Source organism: Fopius arisanus, unplaced genomic scaffold, assembly GCF_000806365.1.
Source record: "Fopius arisanus strain USDA-PBARC FA_bdor unplaced genomic scaffold, ASM80636v1 scaffold00011, whole genome shotgun sequence".
Lineage (NCBI taxonomy): Eukaryota > Metazoa > Arthropoda > Insecta > Hymenoptera > Braconidae > Fopius > Fopius arisanus.
The window spans coordinates 1654994-1669338 of record NW_011887750.1 but is presented as its reverse complement, the minus strand read 5'-3'; the positions used below and the strand labels follow the sequence as shown (position 1 = coordinate 1669338).

The following is a 14345-nucleotide window of genomic DNA, read 5'->3' as shown; positions in this document are numbered from 1 at the left end:
ATAGCGTACTGAGTTAAAGTCGATTGCCACCCCTCTAATTTCTAATTCCACGAACATTACGTATTCATAGGCAGCCCAACTCCCATTTCTGTGCACTTTTCAGTTTTTTATTTGTATTTTTTTTTCCGTTTTTTTATTCTCATTTTTCATCCTCACTTCTGCACCCTAGTACTGAGCATTATGGTTGGTACCCAACTACGTACATATTTACATGCATAATAAGGCCCTGGCTCTTTCTCCCTGTGATCATAAATAAATTTTAAATTAACTTTCGAACGACATTCTCGATATGCCTCTCCAACACTCACTCTTTCACCGAGCTTTTTCCTACGTTCTGGACAGATTAATCTGAGTATACGACGGAACTTTGACTTTACGACTGCGTTGACAATAGTGTGTTAAAAAAAAAAACAACATTCGTAACGTATACAGAGATAAAAAAGACAATCGTATCAGTATTACATTGTGAAGGTAACATTTCATCCTTTGGACAATAGCAATATCGAAAGATATTCATAGTTTTCTCCTCATATTTTTTACCACCACCACATATTTTTACTCGGGCCATTTTTGTCCCGTACATTTTGATTCTTTTTGAAATCTTGGTCATCCCCATATGTATTATTTATATTTGTCGAGAATCCCTACACTCCCTGGACCCAGCGTATGCCATTTCTTCCAGTCGATTTTACGTAAAATTTATGTCTCCCGATGGTACGACACATTCTATCCCCAACGTGTGTTACCTATACCTGTGTGGGGAGGAGGGATTATTTATTCGAGGGAATGCCTTGTATGTAAAGCCTTTTCCACATATTCGCGGAAATATATACTGAGGGAAAATGTTGAAATTTTCGTATTTCAGCTTCCTCGAGGTTTTACTTTTTTACCCGAATGTCGGCAATCTGACCCCGGGAAAATCCCACGATTTTCAGTGATTGCCGGAGGATCATGTCAACCGTCATGCGTATTTCATCCTGAATTATTCTAATGGAAATTTCACGACTTCACGATGCATGAAAATAACTGGATTTAGGATGGATTGTCATCTGATTTCAAGAGCTCAAGGCATTGGTGTGGAAACTCAGGAATAAACGGATTTTAATTGAGTTCATTGCTTCATGAAGCATCAAAAAGTCAAAAGTTGAATAAAGAAGATTTCACCAAGTATTTAAATAACTTTGTGTATGAGAGTTGAACGAGCCTCTCGACATTGGAAGACTGAAGTGGCATTAATATTTCATTCTTCCAACTTCTCCCCATCTGAAAACGCTAAGAACTCCATCGATTGAAACCAGATAAAATAAAGCGGACCCCCAGGCAATTAAGCAATAGCGTAATTACCTATATATTACAGTACATCAGTAACAAGCAGATAACTCAAATGTACAGCTGGATCTGTACAATTGCCGCATGGTTACATTGCACGTTGATTGAGAACTGAACAAATCGATTACGTCAATACCATCGTAAGAAGTGTCTACAACACCAACGCACAACGTTCACGTCTCAGGGCCACAAATTACTCCAGCATAGGTGGTAGGTCTACTGGCCTGTCCACAGTTGATACATCAAGACAAGAAAAAAGAGAGAAAAAAAAAGAGAGGGACTGGAGAGCTGAGGAGACAGAGGGGAAGGAGAAAAGCGTCTCATGCAACAGTTGCGACACGAAATAAGAGGAAAAATAAATAGATAGAACTGCCAGCTCCTGACACCAATGAAGAAAATCCTTCGGTTGTAATTACGAAAATTGCTGTAAAGCAATATCCACATACTTCATTTGGAAAAAATAAGGAGAGGGTAACGTTTTCCCATGCACATACATGGCACATTGGGATAGAAAACCACGTCAAACTACTACTTACTGGCAATTCTACTTTTCAAACTTGTTCTGAAGCTTCTGGTCCTTGGGTATTGCAAACCCCAATGGGTCTCGAGTCTCATCCAAGTAAATGAGGAAACGAGGGGAACGAGCAAAAAAAAATCTCCCACCTGACGTTGAGTGTGAGATACAAACGAGTGTCTTGTAAAGAAGAGGAGAAAACAAAATACATGTAGGATGTAGACAGAAACACTTGTGTACCATGGAAAAAGGCTAGGTCGGTGGTGGAGGATGGCAATACGTCTGTAGAAAATTTTAAAAACCAAAATAATTAGACGGCTGACAGTTTATCCAGTATGTGGGTCATGGGAGTTCACTGGAGATGCTGGATTAGATCATAGGTGTATTAATCTGACAAGTAAATTCATCATAGAAAAAAATCACCCCCCACATGTGTTCTCCCTCGAACAAATTACGAGTCAACGCACTGCCTCCACGAGAATAGTGATACATTAAAATGTCAACACTCGTTGAGACTTACCCTGTAAATTCAGGAAGTGTGACAAGAGCTCCAAATAATTTAAAACTATCACTACAACACTGAGTCCACTCCATGCCTGGTATTACACACACGATCGTTGCTCCCATTCGTTGTTTTTTTTTTATTTCATCCACTTAAAGAGGAAAAAAACGACATATTTCTGGCAATATTGTCCGTTAAAAAAAAATGATAATAAACTGTCAAGTCGGGGCTGTATGGTAGGCGATGATTGTCAATCTGTTGATGCAATTTACACGTAATACGGGTTATTCAATGAGTCAATTGGTGTGGATTATTTTGTCGCGGCTGGGTGAACCACGAGTCGTGGAGATTTATTTAACACGAGACGAAAATATGCAACGAGTTACGAGTCGGCCGGTGAGCCTCGACTGAAGCGCCTCCTCAGACCAACAGATCACTCCACCACAAATACAAAGTCCGCCATTTTCCTCTATATAACGGGTGGAGCAACATTCGTTCCTCTCCCCTGTACATCAAAAATATCCAAGAAATGAAAAATAATCAGTTATTTGGCTTTATTCATTCGGAAAATCATTCACAGTAGCACGGTAAAGACAATTAATGCATATATATGTTCATACAACCTAAGAGTACATAAGTTATCGAATGATATTAGTCAAATTGGAAATACATTATATGTATTTCCAATATATCAATATTCAAGCACATATATGAATGCATATGAATGTATATCAATTGTGCGCGGATATATCTCGGCCAAAATTGGAATATCTCAGATATATGTTGGGCAATATATGTAGAGGAATAATTGTGTGGGAAATTTATGTGTGGATTTTGATATATATTTTAAATATATCTTGAATATTATTGTACGGGTAATTTCTTTGTCATTTTGACCAATTTTCTGAGCTGTTCTCCTGCACGCTCTGGGATTATGAATTATTCACCTGACCATGTCGATGGACCTCAGGGGACAGCTTCACCTCATTTCTAAATTCACCTGGTTTTTTTCACCCCTTTATTGGATATTTTTAACCCATTTTTCTTTTCAACCCCTTTGGCCTCCATTTAGCCATGCTTTCGAGGAGTTGTCAAGTGCCTCGACAACTTTTAATTCCGTGCCAAAGCTTTTACACTTTTGTCCTATTTCGCTTCGGGGTTCACCCTCATTTTCATTGTGAAAAAAAAAACCCTCGCGCTGACAATTTCAAAGTATTGAGGGGGAAAACAACGCTCGTGACCTCCTTACAACGATGAAATTATTTTTTTTTTCTCTGGAATTATGGAAATGTCAGATGTGGGAGGCTGGGAAATGTGGGCATGAATGGACTGGCGGCCGGGTATTGGGATTAATCATTTTTGTGATAGTCTTGGATATACTGTATACGGGGAAAAAATGACGTTATCGTCATTGAGGCATGTGGATGTTAACTGAATTATACTTTTTTAATTGGGAACCATTTGGGAATTTGAAATGAAGAAATTGTCAACTTTATGCTGCCGATGTCGAGGTGATTGGTGCTTCATTTTGATGACATGTTGAAATATCGTGAAGAGAGATTTTACTCGGTTTATGTCGACATAAAATGTGATTTTGCAACCAATCCTTGTTGAGCATTATGAATGTCAGCCCTTCATTGGTGGAAAATTACGGGTTTATGTCGATATAAAAACGCGGAATCTCTCCCCAGAGGTGAACTATTCTTTCGAAATCCATTCAGCGCTGAAGATATCCGCCGCACAAATCTATCAAACATGCATTCATATATTTACATTTAAATAAATAAATAAATGGCTATGTCTAACACAAGTGAAAATCAAACAAATGGAATGTTTCTATTCGGAAGAAAAACGAAATGGCATGTTTCGATACGAGTGTTACTGACGTGGGAGGAACGAAGCGAAGGCGTGATGAAAAATATGTCAACTGTCACGGCTCCGATACTGCCTTTTTTTATTTGAAAAATAATTGAAAAAACGGAATAGATCAGGTCTTTATCTTTTTTTCATTCCCATCTTGAGAGATATATTTCCGAGAATAAGGGCTGAGTAATCTCCTGTAATTTTTCTTCCACTGTTTTTTCCACCCGTCGACAGAACGTTTCATATATTGCTAACGAGGTTCATTAATTATTACCAAATGGTTCACATGAGTGAATGGGGGGTCAAATTGGTTCCTCAAAATACGCGTTTATTAATTATTAACGAATGAGCATTTGGGAAGACCGAATCGATCCCGGCCATTACGATGTTGGTCACATTAAGTCGGTCGAATTTTTTTCCATGTATTAAATTAACATATTTATTTACTCTATTTTACTGTAATCCCAATGCTCAATACGGTGACATTTCTAGAAGCACCAGGAAACGGTCAAGCTCATGCAAATCCAGTAAATCACATGATGCATTGTTGCACCGGTTTGTCGGATGCGCAAGAATAGACCCAAACCCCAATTGTCAATTCATTATTCATGAGTTCACGTACACTCTGGAAATCATGGGCAGAGAATGCTTTATCTATTTATCCGAATTGGCCAAGCGCCGTAATCGTGGGGCCACTTCTACAACGATTGCTCTTGAATAGTAATGAGCCAAATCGTTTCCCATAGTATAAACGGTGAAGAGGGACCTGGAGAAGTTCGAGGTAGAGGGTGTACACAGTTTTCGGTGTAATACACATGAACCGACAAATTGGTCGACTTTCCTTTAGTCGAAGGTGGAAAAAAAAAATTGAAACAAAAGTGTAATGGGTGGGTCATAAAAAGATCCATAAAAGAACAATTCCCAGTACAATTGAGACGTAGGTATTATGATACTGCTCGTGCATTTATTCATAGGCGTGAGAAATTTTTTTGGATTCTCTCTCCTTTATTGGAAAACACTTTCTTCGATTGCTCGTCTTCATTTTTTAAAATGGAAATAAGGAATTGTTTTGTCGCTGTTGGAATGAATTGATTCAGTTGCCATTGTATGTCGTTTCGTGGTAGTGGGGATTCTCTAGGTGGGGAAACTTTTCAAATGCTAATGATTGCAGCAATTTGTCGTTACACGTGGGATCCAATATATCATCTAGTTTGTTGGTGAGAGGAGGCAGGCGATTTCGATAGGACGTAATGAGGGCTTGGGCGTCTTGGCAGTCTGAGGGCTCTATATTCAATCTGTGGATCAGCCACGTCTGTACCTCAACCGGAAATGGAGCATGAATATCGTAATGATCCGATAGGGTATTCAGGGATTCTTCGCAGAGACTCGATATGCGCAAGGGCTCGAAGCACTCGTAATTGTAGCATTTGTTGAATACCTGCAATTGGAAAGAGTGTCGTCGTTAGCCTTATTCATTCATCTATTCAATTATTTTGAATTCATCCACTTTTTCAAATTCATTACTGCTCCAATTATTTCTATACCCACTGCGTGTTTAACGTTCGAAAGTACAGCATGATTACCGGAGTGTGAAGTAAAATTTTAATTTCAATGAAAATATGCAATAAGAAGTGATGAATTGATCTCAGGAAAATTCCTCAACAAAAAAATCGGTAGAATGAGAGATGAGAATTCACCGATTTATTCCGGCAAGTTATATTGTAAATATTTGAATTATGCTATATATAAATTAATTTAAATGCGTATAGTTTTTAAATAGCTGTAGGATGGAAAACGGAATTTATTTCTGCAATTTCGGGAAAAACTCTTACGTCGCTGTCATCCATTTCGTAGTCTCCCTCGGCCAGTGCTAAACTCCAAACAAAATAAGCAGCAAAACGCACACTCCCTTGATCCCTCAAGATGGAGGAAAATTTATCAAAGAATAATTTCAAAGAGTGCGAGTCGCACTTCGGCTCGGACTCCGGATGTACTTTCGATAGAGCAATCGCCGCCAACTTCCGCACTCGGCTGTTATCATCGACCAATAAATTAAGTAAAGTAGTCCACCAGTCTAAAGTATTTCCTAAAATAAAACCAAAACAATTGCCCAATTAAAGAGTCATTTCCGACGTGGTAAAATCACCCAAGCGCACATCAATTTCTCTTACCACAATTAATCCATTTTCTCCCCTTTTCACAGCTATCAGCGCTAATATCATGAATAACTTGAGCTATAGCGATTCTGCAATCGTTTCCAGCTGAGCCCATCCACGAGTGCTCACGAAATCCATCATACATTGTATTTGCAATATCAAGAGTTAACGGAGAGGCCCTCCCACAATTTTTAATGAATCCAAAAGTTGTCCCCAAGAGTCTAAAGAAACTTGCATTATCCTGAGATATTTCCCCTCCAAGAGTATTCAATATGGATTCACAAATTACAAAAACACTGCTATCACTGATAGAAAACCCTTCAACGCCCCTTTCCCTATTGATAAAAAATCCATACAAAAATTCATAGATAACACTTTCTAAATCCAGATCCCTTCTTTCGTTTTTTACACCCTCTAGAGCGAGTTCAATTGCACACGTGCAAAATTCTAAACTGGAGGTTTCCTGCACCGCCCTGAGAACACTGCGCCAGGCTATAATTCGAACTTGGTAATTAGCATGCGATAGCATTGATTTCCAGCTGTTCAAGTATTCATATTCAAGTGACCTCCTATACCCCTCTAATTTCAAATCTAGTAGAGTAATGAGAAAACCAGCAGCAGCAGTCTCATAAACCTCTCGCCCAGGGCGACTTTTGAGAGCATTTACCACCCTAATGTGTCCTAATAATCGTCTCAGAACCCCATCAAAGACGACCGGACTCTCAATTAAATTATCGGCTTTCAGTAGTTCAGCGAAGACATTAACGAGTGCTGTTGCTAAGGGAAAGGCAGCTGGTTTATCATTATCGACCTCTAAATGCCGGAGAATCCACTCAGATCCTCTGATAAAAGCCTGAACCCCCAGTCTAGGTGCCTCAGGGGCTGTCAATAAAGAACTCCTCGTGATCTCGAGAATTTGCAGCATGTACCCGTGCATCAGATTCAAATTGACACTCTCCTCGGGTCTATTGATTATCGCCTCGAACAAACTATTGACGAAGGCACCCACTGTTTTCCCAGTCAATAGAGGCACCAATGCCCTCCCAGCTAGTTCACGAGTATTGTAAACTCGACTTTTAGCACACCCAGAGACTAGAGACACGAATTCATCGATTCGCCAATTGACATCGCCACTATCGGAATTGTAGCTGATGTAGAGTCGAGACAAAAGGAGGAGAATCGATTGTACACTGGGTTTAATCAGGTCATCACTCGCTTCGATAAATGCTTTCAACTCTCCGAGCATGAATGGTAGAAGCTTTGCATATTTTTCGAAAAAAATTCGTCCAGTCATTTTATTGTGAACTGTCAGATTCACGTGATCTTTAGTCCTCTGGACCCCGAAGATTCGGGTTATCAGGGAACTGTAGAGGAGTGTTGCTGCATTACGCTCTGCCCAGGTTTTCTCGTCATAGCTTTTGATCGCTGCGATCAAACCCTCGGCTGCATAAACCCGGGTTAAGTCCCCTAGTTGGGCATGTTTGAATAAGGCCCTGAGGATATTTAATGCGTGGGTTTTTACCTCCGTCATTGTGACCGAGTGAATTGTTGAGGCGCTCAATGCTGATGTACCTCGCACGTTGTCGAAGAACATCTCACTCTCTAGGAGATCTTTCGCACTAGATAATTGAGATTCTTCTGTAAATTGAGTCAGGCCTAAGAGAATTCTCATCACAGAATGGAATACCGTGGCATCTGATTTTTTAGAGACCGATGGAGCTGAAGCGATCAGCGCCTGGAATTGAGCAAATTAAATAATACGCTTATAAGACATATCGAAAAAATTATTTGTTGCATACCTGAACCATGAAGGGCACTCCAGCACTTCTCCTGGTAGCGCACAGTTTGGAGTTTCCCGGAGACAATCCAGTGATATCCAGCAAGACCTGATAGAGCCACAATTTGGGCAATTGATTGAGTCCCTCCCCCTCAGCTCTCCACAGCCTCCTGCAGAGCTGCTCAAAACCCACATGAGCCTGTTCAAAAGCCCCCCGATGCTTAGTCTCGCAGAGAAGAGTCACCAAGTGATCTCCAATCTCCACGATCTGCCTCTTGGACAGAAGCCCAAGTGTTCCCTCACCCTCGATCGGAGATTTCTCAGCGAGATATCCGAATAATAGACTGACTTCCTTGACAGTTCTCCAAGAGCACAACAATACCATCTGAGGTGTTACAGAGATCTCCGTGTCATCAAGATCTCCATTCAAGTGTTTGCTATCGAGGTCCATAGGAAAATGACCCTCAGGGGATGAGTTATTTACAATTTGCGACACTGAGTTATTCAAACTTAAACACAAATTGATTAAATCCTCAACAATTTGCCGCCAGAGTGAATGATCGCGCTTGTTCATGAGATTACAGGTGGATAGCAGTAATTTAATACAGAATAAATAACCGTAGAGGGAATGCTTGGCAGCAGCTATGATTATATTCTCATAAGCCAGTCTTGCTGGCTCTCTCAACTGTTCAATTATCAAGATAATCAGCCACAGAGTCACATCATCAGCTTCACTGGGTGCTGTATCAATTCTCGTGTATTTTAATAACACATTCTTGATCACAGGTGATAAGAGAGATACTTTAAACATATAACCAGCTGTTATGCTGTCAATTGGTCGTATACTGTTCCCTAATCTCAATGCAACGTTTATTATCTCATTGACTCGTTCCTCATCATCTAATTTCAAAGTGCAAGGGCTGATGTTTGATATTATCCTGAATGACACCTCTTTGTTGGTCTCGTAGGTGTCCAATAGCAGACATTGGAGCAGCTTGTCAGCTTGATCTTGTGTCCAAGGGGATTCTTTGAACTCAAGGGACAGGAATTCATCTTGTAACTGGAGGATTCTCAAGCTGTTCTTCTTTCTGGTGTGGGTGGAACCTGGGCAGATACCATTCAGGCAGATCTCCCGGGTTTTAGAAAAAAATTCACGGTAATAACTGATCGAGGTTAATGAACAAGTTGCCAGTTCCTCGTACTCCCTCTTTAATTGCTCGAATAATTGGAGATTGTCACGTACTTCATGCCTGCATGACTCGATCCTATCGATCTGAGTTTTATGTCTCTTCAGCACTCCAAGACTTTCTTTCATTCGTTTAAAGGACTTTTTTATCAGTGGAATGAACTCCAGCCTCTCCCCCAGATTGTATGACATAAATTCCAGGATAAATTCGAATTCTCTGTTGTCGAAGACTAGAGTACTTTTTTTGGACTCGACCAGAAGCCCCAGCACCTCCAGACGAACGTCTTCGTTGAAGTTTTGAATACATGAAGAAATAAAATCGTAATCCAGGAGATTTCTCCATCTGGTCTCCTGGAGGTTGAGACTATTCTCGTCATCGAGATCACCCGTTTTTTTTTTAACACGCAATTCGGCTAGGTAGTTCACTAATTTGTGAGAATCCACCGGCTCACCTTTACACATTTTTCAGGATTCAGCTATTTCTTTTTCGGGAAATTATTGGAGCATGGGGGATGGGGACGGGGGCACTGACACCTGAGTGTTTGTTTTATTGACAGGTTAGGGTCAATAATTCACGTGCCAGGGGTGGCAGGTGTTGACGGGATTGGCCATTTTTAAAGCGGCTGCGCCCTCAATGGCAGAAAATAGCGGTAAACTTTTGAATTTCAAATGCATTGAGCCACGCTATTTTCAATCCACAATTTATTATTCATCAAGATAACTTATGAAAAATAGTTGTATTTGTATCTAAAAAAGGCTATATGACATTCCATAATGTAAATTACTTGAAAAAAAATAGTATTAATCAATGGATTTCGTAAAAGGGTGTGGACATATTTATCGATACCTCCGGAAAAGCTGCAGATATTAAGACCTATATAAATATGACTTTCAATTTGAATTCGCACTCGATACGACCAGAAGAAAGTGATTCAATCTCTCTCGGGTGTGCTTAAAAACAAGTATATCCAGGGAGAAAGGGAGGAGCACCTCGGGGAAAGTACGAAGAGATAATCAATTGCAAAACCCGTTAGATGATTCGATTAAGGCTACAGAATCGGAATGAGGGACTTCTTACGAGTGATTATTGAATTATTACATCGGTGAGATATCATTTAGAGGGGATTCAGGGATCATGACACTCTCGATTGGATAAAGACCCATTGACAACGACAGTGGAATATTCTTTCCCCTGGTATTACTTTTACACTTTCCTGTATTGCCAGTGGACTTGGACGATGACAATAGCTCGCTGATAATGCTATCATTGACTTATCTATTTGTATTGCGGTCCCGTTGCATCATGACTGCCAATCTCATTTTGATTATTGTGGAAATTAGAGGAAACGGGGAAAATTTCGCCATGAGCATCTTTTCCTAATCTATCTCTGAAATTTCTATTTTATCACTTCTCCCTGCATAGTAATGAATCGAGTGGAAGTGGATGTTGTGGCTTGCCATAGCTCATAAGTTAAGTATAGCTTCAGTCAGCGTTGGTGCATTGACAACAGCGGTTCGAACTCGAATGCGTCAGTAACCGTTGGTTATTCCTAACTTTCATTCTCAATTGCAGCCCTCATTGCGGAAATATATCTGTATTTTATCAAAAGAAATCGAAACTTAAAGATACGGCATTTTGAGAAATTTCACTCAATGGCCTGAGTGCATTTCCGCTACAACAGCAGAACGTAAGTAAAAGAGCTTTCGTAATTAGCGATGTGGATGCACGTAATTGGACACTCACTCGCTGAATTGGTGAAAATTGTTATCAATGGCTGAAGGTTATAACTATTACTCATAAACTATCAAATCCTCCGGAGATTTCAGGATAAAATTTGAAATGGGATTTGGAAAATAAGCATTCGTGAAAAGTGAAACGGGAGATTTTTATGTTACTGTAATTGAGTTAAGTTAATAATTTATTTCTGTAGTAAAGTGGTTAGCCAGGTTAAGTCAATTTTTTTTCAAAAATGGGTTTTTCACGTCGAGGTACTCCAAAGTATAACGCATCTGCTGCAGAGAGCATTCGAGTAAAAAAACAATATTTAAAACCTTTTTAGTGATAAAAAAAATGAGTTAACTCTCGTATAACTGAACTCAATCAATGTCCATAAAGCTATGTCGATTTAACTCGAAAGATATTTTTTGAAAAAAAAGCTAAGTCGACTTAGCTTCCGAGTTGGGGAGTTGTCAAATATTTTGAAATATGTGCCATCACTTGAGTAGTGGATTTGAGTGTGGATTTTACGCGAACCGTACCACTGATAACAGATCCCCAACTGATCCAGATATTTCGATCTCTGATGATGAATTCATTGTTGTAAATAGAAAAAATATAGAAAAGCAACTTATCTACCTTTTTTTTCAATTTACATAATTTGAAAAAAACTGGTTTATGTCGACATAGCTTAATCGTCCCGTTATGGCAAAAAAAGATAAGTCAACTTAGCTCATCAATAGTGGAACAAATTTCAAGCAGGGTCGATGAGAATAGAGATAGAATGGTTTGTCATGAATTTGACTATTGACACGAAAGGTCTGTTCAAGATAAAATCAAATTCTTCAATCGGTTTTAAAAAAATTTGAATGGAGCGTACGTAATACGTTTTTCAGCTCTTCTGAAAAATTGGTTTTTTCGATTTAACCTGGTTGACCGCTTCGCTACAGATTTTTTAGTAGTGATACTGATGAGCGCGGCTTTTTGTCCGCGTTTACGTACCGATCGATATTAAAGACATTACGAAGCACTTATAAACTTGCAAAAGTGCCAGCTATACCCTTCTTGACGAATGAAAGAATTGGAGCGATAAATTTACACCACCGAAATTGCATCAGTGATTTTGCGAATTTTTATCGTCGCATTTCAGTATCGGAGTATTCAAGTGCTTCTTCTGATTTCAGATAGCAAATTAATTAATCATGGTAAACGCATATTGCGGTGTGCTAATTTTAGCAGATGTGTGTCTGCTATTTATCAAAGCATTCTTCAGCGTATTGGACAGTGCCTACCGGCTGTTTGTACCGGTGAAGGAGAAGAGTGTGGCTGGAGAAATAGTTCTGGTACGAATTTAGATGTTTACGAAGGCTAAAAATGAATTTATTGCGAAATTCAATGCTCGCGAGTTGCTGCGCTGGAAGAGAAGTTCTCCACTGTAAATTTTATTGCTGAAGTAATGAGTAGTTTTCAATAATGTAATCATATATATGATGAGAAATAGAGAAACTCGAGTCCCGCGTGAAATAAAAAAATTACGCCTACTTGAATTTCATAAATATTGAATGATCTAGAGATGTTTATATTATTGTAGAATCAATTCTTTGAAATTATTAGAATTCAAGACAAATACCAAAGTGCATGGCGAGACCTTCATTGCAGCTCTCACTTTCCTCGGCAACAAAATCAAACTATGGCCGCATAATTAATAGTGGGGAGTTTATTCTCGTACTGAGGCTATTTCGTTCATACAGATTACTGGCGCTGGTCATGGAATAGGACGTGAATTAGCACTGAAATATGCGTCTCTAGGTGGAACAGTCGTCTGCTGGGACCTGAATCCCCAGGGGAATAAAGAAACCGTCGATGAAGTCATGAAATTGGGCGCCACCAAGGCCTACGGCTATAAGTACGTCCTGCGATGATGCATCATAATTATCTGCGAAAACTCCATCTCTTTACTCGATACCACTGATAAGTGGGAAATTGCACATGGAGACATTTTTTCATTGAAAACAAAAACAATTACAGATGTGACGTGACCAATCGCGAAGAAGTATTCAAAGTAGCTGATCTAGTGAAGGCAGAAGTTGGAAATGTCACAATTCTCGTCAACAATGCAGGTATAATGCCCTGTAAACCATTTTTGGATCACACCCCCGAAGACATCCACAAGATAATCGACGTAAACGTGATGGCGCACTTCTGGGTAAAATAAATAGCAAACTTTCACTCATTTTATTATGTCTCGCCAGACTGAATGCCCATGAGTTCATTTAACTTTCTATTGTACTGGTATATAAACAGATGCTGCAGGCGTTCCTTCCCACGATGATCACCAATAATCACGGTCACGTTGTGGCCTTGTCCTCGATGGCTGGTATTTTAGGCATCGCCAATCTGGTTCCTTACTGCGCCAGTAAATTCGCTGTCAGCGGTCAGCCACATCCATTCATTCTTGATGACTAGCCAATTAAGTTTGATATTCAAAGGGTGTTTTTTATAGGCATGATGGAGGCACTCAATGATGAAATTTCTACAGCAACGGGGAGTCAAGGTTCCAATGTCAGATTTACCACCATTTATCCGTACATGGTTGACACAGGATTGTGCAAAAAACCAAAGATCAGGTAATGAGTATGCATTTTTTAATGAAAATTCTTTAAGGGGAGACTGCTACGGGTTTTTAGTTGAAAAAATGATCTTATTGAACTTTCAACCTTATCGAATGCTTTTTTCAATTATTTAACCATTCAGGTTTCCAAACTTGATGGCTATGGTCCCACCAAAGGAAGCTGCTGCGCATATTGTGACTGCCCAACGGCGAAACTACAGGGAGGCATCGATTCCAAGACATTGGCTGGCAGTTAACATAACTCTGAGGTGATTTACTCGTTTAATTTTTTTTTAATAATTAAAATTAATTCATTTGAGTGATATTACCATCAGAAAAGACTGAGTACTTCGTCTTGTCTCGTTTTTAATCGGACGAGGCGTCTCTTTTCATTTATTAATAATAAATAACTTGAGACATATTTCTATTTCGTCAGGAATTTCCCTGAGAAAGTGCGGGGCTACGTCAAAGCATTTTTGGACAGCGGTGTTGAAGCCGACACATAAAGTCCATAAAAATCAAAACTATTTTCATAAAAACATTGTGATTCATAAATTTTTACTTGAGAAACCCATTTTGCATATGTATTTCTTGCCTATTGAATGTTAAATATTTAAATATTTCTTGTTGTACATAAATAAATCGCATTACTAATGTGTTTTGAAGTGATTGCACAAACATGTAAGGTTT

General features: G+C 39.3%; 3 protein-coding genes across 8 annotated transcripts in view; 1 reads left to right on the top strand and 2 right to left on the bottom strand.

Moving 5' to 3' along the window:
* LOC105262921 (uncharacterized protein CG43867) overlaps positions 1–2736 on the bottom strand; it is a 37418-nt gene extending 34682 nt beyond the window's left edge. For all 5 annotated transcript variants that reach the window (XM_011298809.1, XM_011298808.1, XM_011298813.1 and 2 more), the window contains exon 1: positions 2364–2736. The gene's annotated coding sequence lies outside the window, so the exon portion shown is untranslated. The remainder of the gene's footprint in view (positions 1–2363) is intronic.
* Positions 2737–2844: 108 nt separating this feature from the next.
* Ldsdh1 (Lipid droplet subset dehydrogenase 1) lies at positions 2845–14333 on the top strand. Of its 2 annotated transcripts, none has more exons than XM_011298807.1 (8): positions 2845–2932; positions 12229–12387; positions 12796–12950; positions 13073–13250; positions 13349–13478; positions 13548–13671; positions 13799–13924; positions 14092–14333. In XM_011298807.1, exons 2-8 carry the CDS (start codon positions 12247–12249, stop codon positions 14159–14161), a joined length of 924 nt encoding a protein of 307 aa, XP_011297109.1. In that variant the 5' UTR covers positions 2845–2932; positions 12229–12246; the 3' UTR covers positions 14162–14333. The 2 variants fall into 2 exon arrangements, with proteins under 2 accessions (XP_011297109.1, XP_011297108.1); XM_011298806.1 differs by lacking the exon at positions 2845–2932 and adding an exon at positions 10797–11015 and having other exon boundaries at positions 14092–14324.
* THADA (Thyroid adenoma-associated protein homolog) lies at positions 5153–9891 on the bottom strand. Its single transcript, XM_011298805.1, has 4 exons — positions 8164–9891; positions 6380–8099; positions 6041–6294; positions 5153–5646 (listed from the first exon to the last, which is right to left on the bottom strand). Exons 1-4 carry the CDS (start codon positions 9787–9789, stop codon positions 5302–5304), a joined length of 3945 nt encoding a protein of 1314 aa, XP_011297107.1. The 5' UTR covers positions 9790–9891; the 3' UTR covers positions 5153–5301.
* Positions 14334–14345: the final 12 nt, after the last annotated feature.